General features: G+C 53.6%; 1 protein-coding gene across 1 annotated transcript in view; it reads left to right on the forward strand.

The window, feature by feature from the left end:
• The window catches only part of Ppp1r1b (protein phosphatase 1, regulatory (inhibitor) subunit 1B), a 10,188-nt gene extending 285 nt beyond the window's left edge, over window positions 1-9,903 (forward strand). Inside the window, exons 2-8 of the mRNA XM_013037758.1 lie at window positions 163-245; window positions 1,655-1,715; window positions 2,017-2,039; window positions 2,421-2,496; window positions 6,777-6,971; window positions 8,926-9,045; window positions 9,134-9,903. Coding sequence (XP_012893212.1) covers window positions 165-245; window positions 1,655-1,715; window positions 2,017-2,039; window positions 2,421-2,496; window positions 6,777-6,971; window positions 8,926-9,045; window positions 9,134-9,183 — 606 coding nt within the window. The 5' untranslated portion in view covers window positions 163-164 and the 3' untranslated portion in view covers window positions 9,184-9,903. The remainder of the gene's footprint in view (window positions 1-162; window positions 246-1,654; window positions 1,716-2,016; window positions 2,040-2,420; window positions 2,497-6,776; window positions 6,972-8,925; window positions 9,046-9,133) is intronic.
• The last annotated feature ends 202 nt before the right edge of the window (window positions 9,904-10,105 follow it).

The following is a 10,105-nucleotide window of genomic DNA, read 5'->3' on the forward strand; positions in this document are numbered from 1 at the left end:
GGCGCGGCGGGCGAGCCCGGCGGCGCGGTATTTTTATCTGGGCGGGAGCCGCCCTCCTCCTGCCTCGTCCTCGTCGACGTCTCCCGCGCGGCTGGCAGTGCCGGGGAGCCGAGCCGGGAAGCAGCCGGAGACCCCAAAGCTCAACCCCACCCCACCCGCCAGCCATGGACCCCAAGGACCGCAAGAAGATCCAGTTCTCGGTGCCCGCGCCCCCCAGCCAGCTTGACCCCCGCCAGGTGGAGATGGTAAGGGGGTCGCGCCCCACTCCCGGCATCGCCCCCAACGTGCGCCCCTCCCAGGGGCCGGGGCGCCGGACAGCGCTCCAAGTTCGCGTCCGACTCGGCAACTTCCCCCCTCCCCTTCCTCCTTCCCCGGGCCGCCGCGCGGCTGGGGCGCGAGGATCCCGGCCCCCAGGCTTCGGGCTCGCGGCTTGCTCCAGGGCCACCGACCCGGTCCCTAAACTACCGCCCCGGACCGCCGGGCCCAGCTCCGGAGCTGATCCCGCGAGCGAAGCGCGGTTCCTCGCACAGGCACAGGGACTCTGTTACCTGGGACATCACCTTGGCCACCCACGGCCCCGCTGGCGTCCGGTCCCAGCCTGCATTGCTTGGCCTGGGGTCCCCGGAACTGTGTTCTGCCCTCTTTTCTATCGGCCTCCTGGCGTCCTAACCCTAAGGAGGCGAGGTCATCCCTTCTCCAGCTGGGAGGCTTCCAAAGGCAAGGCAGGGGGAGACAGAGGTCCACACCCCCAAATCTAGCAGGGAGCACTTGTTGCTTAGATGCTGTTGGCTTCCGATGGCGATGTAAGAATGGGACCAAAAGACTGGGGCCTTCGGGTGGGTTAAGTCGGCCTAAGCAGCTTTCCTTCTGGGGTGCTGGAAGCCCGGCAGGGGGAAGGTGACACATTCAGCCGCACTCACCTGGTTCTCTGCATTTCCCTGGAGCTCCAAGGAGACCTAATTAACTGACAGTTGGTCTGATTGCCAAGCTGGGGCAGCTGTTGGGAGCGCTCAGTGCCCCTCCCCATGGTTTAACGTGGCTGGTGTAGCCAGGAAGGTAACTTTCCATGGGGCCTGATAAAGACTGCAGGAAGGAGCCGACCCTAGTCTACAGAGACACCCAAGTCCCAGGATATCTGGGACCCAGGCCTACACCTGAGCCTCTGTGTGAGGCTAGAGGTGCCTGCAGGGCTTTCTTCAGTCCCCTCTAAGGCTGGTTCTAGGGTTTTTTTTGGGGGGGGGAGCTTTTTTGTCTCATTTTTGAGCTCTGGAGTTGATAGGGCAGGGTCATACGGGTGGCAGAGGGCTCCTGACAGCTGCATCCAGCTCCAGCCACAAAAGCTACACGAACTGGAGAGAACGAGGGCTTGGCTTCTGTGGGAAAACATGAAAAGGAAGATGTTGGTTCTGGAGTAGCCATGGCATGGGGTGGCCTGCGCTGGGAGTCAGTAAGGGGGTTTTCTAGTCCTGTGCACACTGCTGAACCTTTCAAGGTTTTCATCTCTGTAGAGGAAGGGGTTGGGTAGGCTACTGAGTCTTTGATTCAAAGGCTCCCTGTGGACTCTAAAGCACTGTTGCCTGCTGCTTGTGGGTGGGGGGGCAGGAGGGATACCTAGGGTGCGTCTCTCCTGTCCTCCCTTCCTCCATCTTCTTAGATCCGACGCCGCAGACCCACCCCTGCCATGCTGTTCCGGCTCTCAGAGCACTCCTCCCCAGGTAGGGCTGCTCCCAATGGGCTAACACCCCCCCCCCAACTCTGGTGTCTTCCTGGGGTCTCTGCCAAAGTCCAGTGAGCAAGGGACAGAGCTGAATGAAGACGGGAGGGGATGAAGTCTGCAAGCCTCAACTTCTTTCACTGGGTCTTGTGTTGGCATGACACCTTGCAGCGCCAGGAGGAAAGGGGCGCACTTCCCCTCTCCCCAGAGGCTGAGTCTTTGGGGGAAAGTGACTCAGATATTTTTCTTTTTCCCTCTCTTCTTCCTCCTCTGCTGGTACATTTGGTGATCCCTCCCCCCAGAGGAGGAGGCATCCCCGCACCAGGTGAGTTTCCTGGGGCACTGGAAGGGGGCACGTCTGGGACCCTGGGTCCTTTGGGTCAAGGTGGACAGGCTCCTGCAGAGCCAGCCACCTACACGGGGTGCCACGGGACACATTAGCATATCAATCACACCACCTCTGAAAAGGGCAGGTGCCAGTGTGTACCAGCAAGTCCTTCTTCCCTCAGACTTGGACCTAAGGTCTTACCTGAGCCAGGGTCTGACTGACAGGTCCAAACAGAGGGTGAAGTAGAGAGGGGCTCAGCTTAGGCTCATGATCTAGCTGCAGAGGCTATAATAGTCTACCAGGTTACTGCAGGGGAGGACGGGGGTGGGGGTGGGGGGCGGCCTGTGGGAGCTCACTTCACCAGGCTTTTTCCTGCAGAGAGCCTCTGGAGAGGGGCACCATCTCAAGTCGAAGAGAGCCAGTCCTTGTGCCTATACACCCCCCTCACTGAAAGGTATGACGCTCCACCCTCAGGGCTGGGTGCCCTGTGAAGGCCTGAGACTGCACTGACATGGGGGAAGGAAGGAAAAATGTCAGCTTTGTCAGGGGTGGGAGGACTGTTTCCTCCACCACCACCTGACTTGGAGACCTGTTCTTTCTTAGTCTCTCCCTTGCAAAAGACAAGAGGCTGCCAGGAGCCAGTGGCTCCATGCCTGTAATCCTAGCTACTTAGGAAGCTGAGAACTGAGGATCATCATTTGAAGCCAGCCAGAGCAGGAAAGGCTATGAGACTCTTATCTCCAATTAACCACTAGAAAACCAGAAGTGGAGCTGTGATTGAAGTGGTAGACTGTTAGTCTTCAGCACAAAAGCTCTGGAACAGCGCCTAGGTTCTGAGTTCAAGCACCCCCCCCCAAAAAAAAGGAAAAGGTATAAACACCTGGCCTCAAATGACAACAGCCATCAAGAGAAAAGAGACTCCACTGGGCAAGTGCCTCCTTGACCACCCATCAGAGGGTGCCCATCAGAGGGCACCTTCTTCCCGTGAGCTCCCCTATCCTCCCTTCCTGTTTGCCTGGCATTTGTAGCCATCTGCATCCTAGACTCTCCCCGGGTCTGTCTCCCCTTCTGTATTAAAAGGCAAAGTCATTCCTGTAGCACGTACTTGCTGAGCACCTCGTATATATGCTAGGCTTCCCTGCTGGGCAGAGAGAAGAATAAGTAGGAGTTGGGAGTTAGGGATGTAGCGCTGTGGTAGAACTCTTGCCTAGCATACATGTGTCCTCAGATTTCCAGCCCCAGAATGGCTAAAATTTTATAAGTAAGAAATCCCTGTGCTTGGGGCTGGGAAAGTGGCTCAGTGGTAGAGCGCTTGCCTTGCATGCCTGAGGCCCTGGGTTCCATTCCTCAGCACCACATAAGCAAAAAGAAAAAAAGCCGGAAGTGGCGCTGTGGCTCAAGTGGTAGAGCGCTAGCCTTGAGCTGAAGAGCTGAGGGACAGCACCCAGGCCCAGAGTTCAGGCCCCACAACCGGACCCAAAAAAAAAAAAAAAAGAGTTTGGGTTGGGATGTAGCTCAGTGGCAAAGCGCTTGCCTAGCAAGTGCAACGTCCTGGGTTCGATCCCCAGTACCGAAAAAGACAAAAGAAAAAAGAAATCCCTGTGCTCCTGAGCCATCTACCTTCAAGGCTCAGAGTTCGAAGAGGGGGCATGATTAGGCCTAGATTGGAAGAATCATAGAATCAACAAGTAAGCAAGACAAAGGGAAGAAGATGTGAAAGGGGCAGGAGATGTGATCAATGTGGGGGAAGAGTGGGATTTAGGGCTAGCCTGGAATCCTGGTTTCTGATCAAGGAGCTATGGGAGAGGCCTGAGGGAGAAGGAGGTGAGGCTTGAGCACAGGAAGGGACTTCTCCTAACTAGGCATCAGGTGCCTCCCCACCCCCTGCTTCAAGTCTAGCTTGAGGCACCTCCTGCCTGGCCCAGCCTCTTCTCCAGTGGCAGGAAGGAGGGAGACCAGGAAGGGTTCTGGATGAATTATGTTCCCAGCACCTGCCAAGGTCAACAGGTACAGCTGTCAGCCTTCCTGCCAAGGTTGGGAGCAGAGGGATAAAAGAAGGGGTTCCTTTTCTTCTCCCAGGACAGGAAAGTGAAGGGGCAGAGCTATAGCCACAGGCAGTGTGGAAGGACTTTCTCATCTGTAGGGATGTGTGTAAGGACTCAAAGTAGGCATGAGGGCCACCGGCCAGTGGCTCAGGCCTGTAATTCTAGCTACGCAGGAGGGTGAGATCTGAGGATCGTGGTTCAAAGCTAGCCTGGGCAGGAAAGTCTGTGAGACTCTTATCTCCAATTAACCACCAGAAAACTAGAAGTGGTACTATGGCCCAAGTGGTAGAGCGCTCACCTTGTGTTGAAGAGCTCAGGGACAGCGCCCAGGCCCAAAGTTCAAGCCCAACAACTGAAAAAAAAAAAAAAAAGGCATGAGGGCAAAGAGCATCTTCTCAACAGATATCATAAGAAGGCTGTCTGCTTCCCACTCTAGCAGGGCAGATATAAGGGGGGAGAACTGTCTCCTGGCCTGTTTTGGGGGAGGATGCAGGGGATTGAACGCAGGGCCTTGAGCATGGTGAATCATGTTCTACATCCCCAGCTACATCCTCAGATCTCACTGGTTTCTTTTTCTCTCCCTCCCTCCCTCCTTTTTCTTTCTTTCCTCCCTTCCTTCCTTCCTTTCTTCCTCTCTCTCTCCCTTTCTTCCTTCCTTCCTTCCTTTCTGCTAGTCCGGTTTAAACTCAGGGCGTAGACGTTGTCCTTGAGTTTTTTTTTTTTTGCTTAAGGTTAGCACTCTATCACTTGAGCCACAGCTTCACTTAATGGTTTTTTATTGGGGGGAATGTTAATTGGAGATAAGAGTCTCACAGGACTTTCCTGCCAAGGCTGACTTCAAACCCTGATCTTCAGTTGTCAGCCTCCTGAGTAGCCAGGCTTATAGACATGAGCCATTGATGCTTAGCTTCTCCCTGGTTTCTTGATTATGAGCATGGGGCAACTGGGCTGGGGTAGGATTTTAGGTCCAGGGCCCTACCCATGTATTCCTACAGTGATCAAAAATGTGCCTCACCTCCAGTCCCCTGTGAGCTAGTCTCAGAGTCTAAGTGAGGACAGGCAGGATGTAGAAAGCTGTCAGAAGAGGGATGGACAGCCTGGGGGCTGTGTTGGAGGTCTCAGATTTTAAAAAGGGAGACTCAAGGAAAGGGGAAATTCAGGATCTCCAGAAGTAGAGAAGCTAGAGAAAACAGCCGGGGTAGAAAAGGTTGCCCCAGAAGGTCCAGGGAGACCCAAGGGAGGATGAAGCATGTGGAGGGTCCGGAGCACCAGCACAGGCAGGGGCTGCACACACCTATTGTCATTATGGCTCAGGAATGAATTCTCCACCCTGGGCTGGGGGAAGAAGGCTGCCCAGGATGCCACCTTCTCTCTCTCCCAGCCTCAGGGCCCCTTCTGTGCCCAGAGGGCCTTGCTTGACAGACTTCACCCATTTCTGGGCAAGGGAAATGCCTGGCAAGTTCAGGGGCTCCAAGAGGAGGATTCAAGTCCCCCACAGCCCTTCAAGGAGGATAGACTGAAGTAAGTTGGCTGAGAGGGGTCCAGGGGTGCTCCAAAGCTCCACTTGGCTCAGAGTGAAGCTTTGCCAAGTCCCCAAGGTCAGAGGCAGGGAGATTTATTGTGCTTTTATTGCCTAGGTAGCTTGCCCAGAGCCAGCGGGAGGTGCTGGGCTGGGAGCTGGGGGCAGGGAGGGGCAGCGGGCACACACAATACACCCTCTGTGCCTGTCCCCAAGTTGGCAGAATCCCTGGCCCAGTCCACGGCACAGAGGTTTCCAGCCAGTATCTACCCACTGGGCTGCTAAGGGGAGGGGCAGCTGGCGGGCTAAGAAACTGTGCGGCCCTGCCCTTCTGGGCAGCATCTGCTCTAGGAGCTGTGAACTTAGTATCCCACCTGCTTCCAAATCCCATCAGTCCATGCTTCCTGTTGATTTTGAACCAGTCTCTGCTCACAACATCCTTTCAGCTCCCCACCAATCCCTAGACTCCCTCTAGCCCTGGCCCCTTTCTCCCATCATATCTATGGCAAACCTCTCCAGTTGCCCACCCTAGCCCCTTTCTAGGCTGTATATGAGCAGGCATTGGTACTGGTGGGGTGTTTCCTGCTTTCTAGGTCACTGCAGAGGGAACTGGGAGCCTAGGGATGTGGGTCAAGATTGTGGGGGCTGTGTCGGAGTAGGACATTTCTCTTGCACACACTTCACCAGCCACAGAACTGCTGTGACCTTAGTCTCTCAGTCACATTCCTGCCCTTGGAGTCTGGGGCAGGGCATGTGAATTGGCATCTAAGACTAGGCAGTATGGTGGAGGGGACACAGAGTGCAGAGAAGGTCGGGATAAGCAGGGAAACTGGCAAATGCCCCAGGCCCAGGGACTTGTGCTGAGGCTGAAGTTGGTCAGCCTTGTCCATAAGGAATATTTGGAAATACAACATTCTAGCCAGAGAATGTTAAACTGCTGCTGTGCCCGCCTGGTCTTGCCCAGCTTGGCTCCCCATGGTGCAAGGCTTTGGGGGGAGGGCAACATCTTGGGACAGCTTAAGAACCTGCCTCCTGCTGTTCCCATCTTGGTTTGGTCTGGTCCACAGAAGACTGGGCTATAGTTTTTGGGCCTTGAACTCAGGGTCCTGAGGGTGTTAATCTGCCTCAGACCCCTGGCTGACCCTTGCATTCCTGGGTCCCCTTTGCCAGCCGTGCAGCAGCGCATTGCTGAGTCCCACCTGCAGACCATTAGTAACTTGGCCTCAGAGGAGGAGGATGAGCTGGGGGAGCTGCGGGAGCTGGGTTACCCAAGAGAGGAGGATGAGGAAGAAGAAGAGGATGATGAAGAAGAGGATGAAGAAGAAGACAGCCAGGCCGAAGTCCTGAAGAGCATCAGGGGGTCTGGTAAGCTGAAGGGTCTTCAACATTCAGGCCCCCACCACCACAGGCTAAGCGTGGGTGCTCCTTGGATATCCTGAAGCCCTCCCAAGACAGTTTCTTGCACTGAAGTGACACCACAGGGCACCTCCCACTGGGCCATACCTGAGCCTAGACTTACTCCATCTTGGATTTAGCTTCTCCCCATCCAGTTTTCCCCAATACTCTTCTCTTCCCTAAGAATTAGAGGTTGGTCTGAAAAGGTGGCTCAGTGGTAGAGCGCTTGCCTTGCATGCATGAGGTCCTGAGTTCGATTCCTCAGCACCACATAAGCAGAAAAAGCCGGAAGTGGGACTGAGGTTCAAGTGGTAGAGTGCTAGCCTTGAGCTGAAGAGCTGAGGGACAGCGTCCAGGCCGAGTTCAGGCCCCATGACCAGACCCAAAAAAACAAAAACAAAAAAGAATTAGAGGTTTGAGGATAGACCCACAAAAGGACTTAACATCCATGGCTACAAGGGGGTGAGAGGAAAAGGGGTCCCAAACCCCCATTTCTGATTGTGTGGTATGATTTCTGCTGGATTCAGGGGGCCAGCTGGTTGTCTTCTTCAGAGCCCTAGAACTATTTTCTCCTTTTACTTCCTAGGGTGGGGTGTAGGAGGGTGCCCTCTAGTGTCCAGATGAAGAACCCAGGATTTAAGAACCAATCTGAGCCCTCACACTTGTAATCCCAGCTACTCAGGAGGCTGAGATCTGAGGATCACAGTTGGACTCCAGCCTGGTCTAGAAAGTCCCCATGAGACTCTTATCTCCAAAAAACTACTCAAAAAAGCTGGAACTGGCCTGGTGGCTCAAGAGGTAGAACATCATCTTGAGAACAAAGAGGCTGAGGGATAGTGCCCAGGCCCTGAGTTCAAGCCCCAAGACCAGAAAAAGAAGAAGAAGAAAAGAACCAATCTGATTCTTTGCATATCCAATTTGAGCTTCCTGGGAGAAAGGGGACCAGAAAAAGGCCTACAACCTACACAGAGGTCCAAACACCTCACAGAGTCTCAAAGCCTAGAGAACTAGCAAGCAGGATCCTCCCCCCTTCCCAGGGTTGTTTTTTCCATATCCGGCCATGCAAGGTTGTGCCACGTCTATTCCTACAGGTGTACATTAAATTTTTGGTCCATTATTAATATTTATTCTTCCAATTTGTTCATATGTTTATTTAGTGCTAGAGACAGAGGATTGGATCCAGTAGACATTCTACCACTTGGGCCATGTATCCAGCCCTTTTTGCTTTAGTTGTCTTTGGAATAGGATTTTGTGCTTAGGTATACCTGGGCTGCCCTGGACCATAATTCTATTTACACTTCCTGGAGTCATTTTTGGCTGAGATGGGCTTTTACGTTTTTTTTTTTTGGCCCAGACTGGCTTTGAACCACAATTCTTCAGATATCTACCACCTGAGTAGTGAGGTTACAGGTATGAACCACCACTCCTAGCCTATAGGCCCATCACTTATAGGAATTGCAGTCCCCTGCTTGAAGCATTTAGCCCTTGCACCCTGACAAGATAACCTGGGCTTCTGTCTCTGGCAGCTGGAAGGGTTAAACCAGCTCCCACTGAGAACCCTAGAACAGGAGGCGAGAGACATCTCTTCAGGACAAGCAGTAGGGCAGTGGGTCATATGACTTGACTATCAAGGAATAACAATAACCCCTAGTACACCTGAAAGGCTTCTGAGTGCTGGCACTAGCCCAGGCAGGTATTACTTTACTTAAGGTAATCTGTAATGGCCCTGTTACACAGAATCTCCTTCAGAAAGGTGACAGCTGACACACCTAAGTCACATGGCCTGTTATTGGGAGAGCCATCTAGTCTAATACTCTGTCTGCTATGCTTCAGAAAGCTTGGCCTCAGCCCTTAGATGTAGCTTATAGCTCTAGGACAGTCAGATGGGCACTCAGAACCTGTTCTTATATGCCCTCTTTTCCAGGTGGGCAGAAGATAACCTGTGGCCAGGGTCTGGAAGGGCCCTGGGAGCGTCCACCCCCTCTGGATGAGCCCCAGAGAGATGGGAGTTCTGATCAAGTAGAAGATACAAGAGCACTAAGTGGTAAAGCTTGAAGAAGGGTGTGGGAGGCCATTGGGGACCTCGGTGGGCAGGACCCAGCTCCTGAGTCCTTCTCTAACTTGCCTTACAGAGCATGGGGAGGAGCCTCAGCGCCCTGGTCCCCCTGAGCCTGGCACATAAGCTTCCAGTCCTGCATCTGCCAGGAGGGAAGTGAAGGCATCACTATTCCCCAGAAATCTACTCTGTCCCCATCTTGCTTTGTACCCTTCCCCATATCTGCTAGGGCTGCGGCTTCTGACTTCTAGAAGACTAAGGCTGGTCTGTGTGTGCTTGTTTGCCCAAATTTGGCTGATGCCCAGAGTTACCCAATACATATCCCTGCCAGTCATCCCTCCATTCACCCAGTGAGAAGTGGGATATGAGAGAGTCCACAATGGAAACACCAGGAAACCAGAAATAATCATTCTATTCCCCAGATCCTCTCCCCTGGGCACCGGAGACCCACAGGGCAGGACCCTAAGATCTGGGCAGAGGAGGTGCTGAGAACCTGCAGGTGTCTTTAGCTCTTCTTCATCCCCTCCCCTATGGGGACCTCAAGTTACCACTTCTCTCACTGGTCTCTATAGGGTCCAGGACTCAGCCATGTTTCTCCACAGTCTCATCATTTTGGACATATTCACATATCATCCCTGCCCCTCCTGGGTGCCTGGAAGATGGACTGGCAGCAGCTGCTTTGTTACGTTTTTTTTTGTTTGTGCTTTGATGCCAGGAATGCAGCCTAATATATATAGTAAATATCCTTACAGGGAGCACATAGGATGGGGAAGCCAGGTTCTCCTTGTTCTCCAGCTGCTCTGCCCCCTTCCCCCTTTTCCCTAACTCCAGACCTGAACCTCTCCTGTGCTGTAATAAATCTTTGTAAATAATTGTGCTGAGATTTCTTCTTTCAGGGGAGAGGGAAAGGGTGTTAATCTCCTGATATGGAAAGCTGGTGACAACAGGTTCAGGGCATTCTTTTTTTTTTGGGGGGGGGAGGTCGGTCGTGGTCACTCAGCTCTTCAGCTCAAGGCTAGCGCTCTGCTACTTGAGCCACCGCCCCACT

This window comes from Dipodomys ordii, unplaced genomic scaffold (assembly GCF_000151885.1).
Source record: "Dipodomys ordii isolate 6190 unplaced genomic scaffold, Dord_2.0 Scaffold7, whole genome shotgun sequence".
Taxonomy (NCBI): domain Eukaryota; kingdom Metazoa; phylum Chordata; class Mammalia; order Rodentia; family Heteromyidae; genus Dipodomys; species Dipodomys ordii.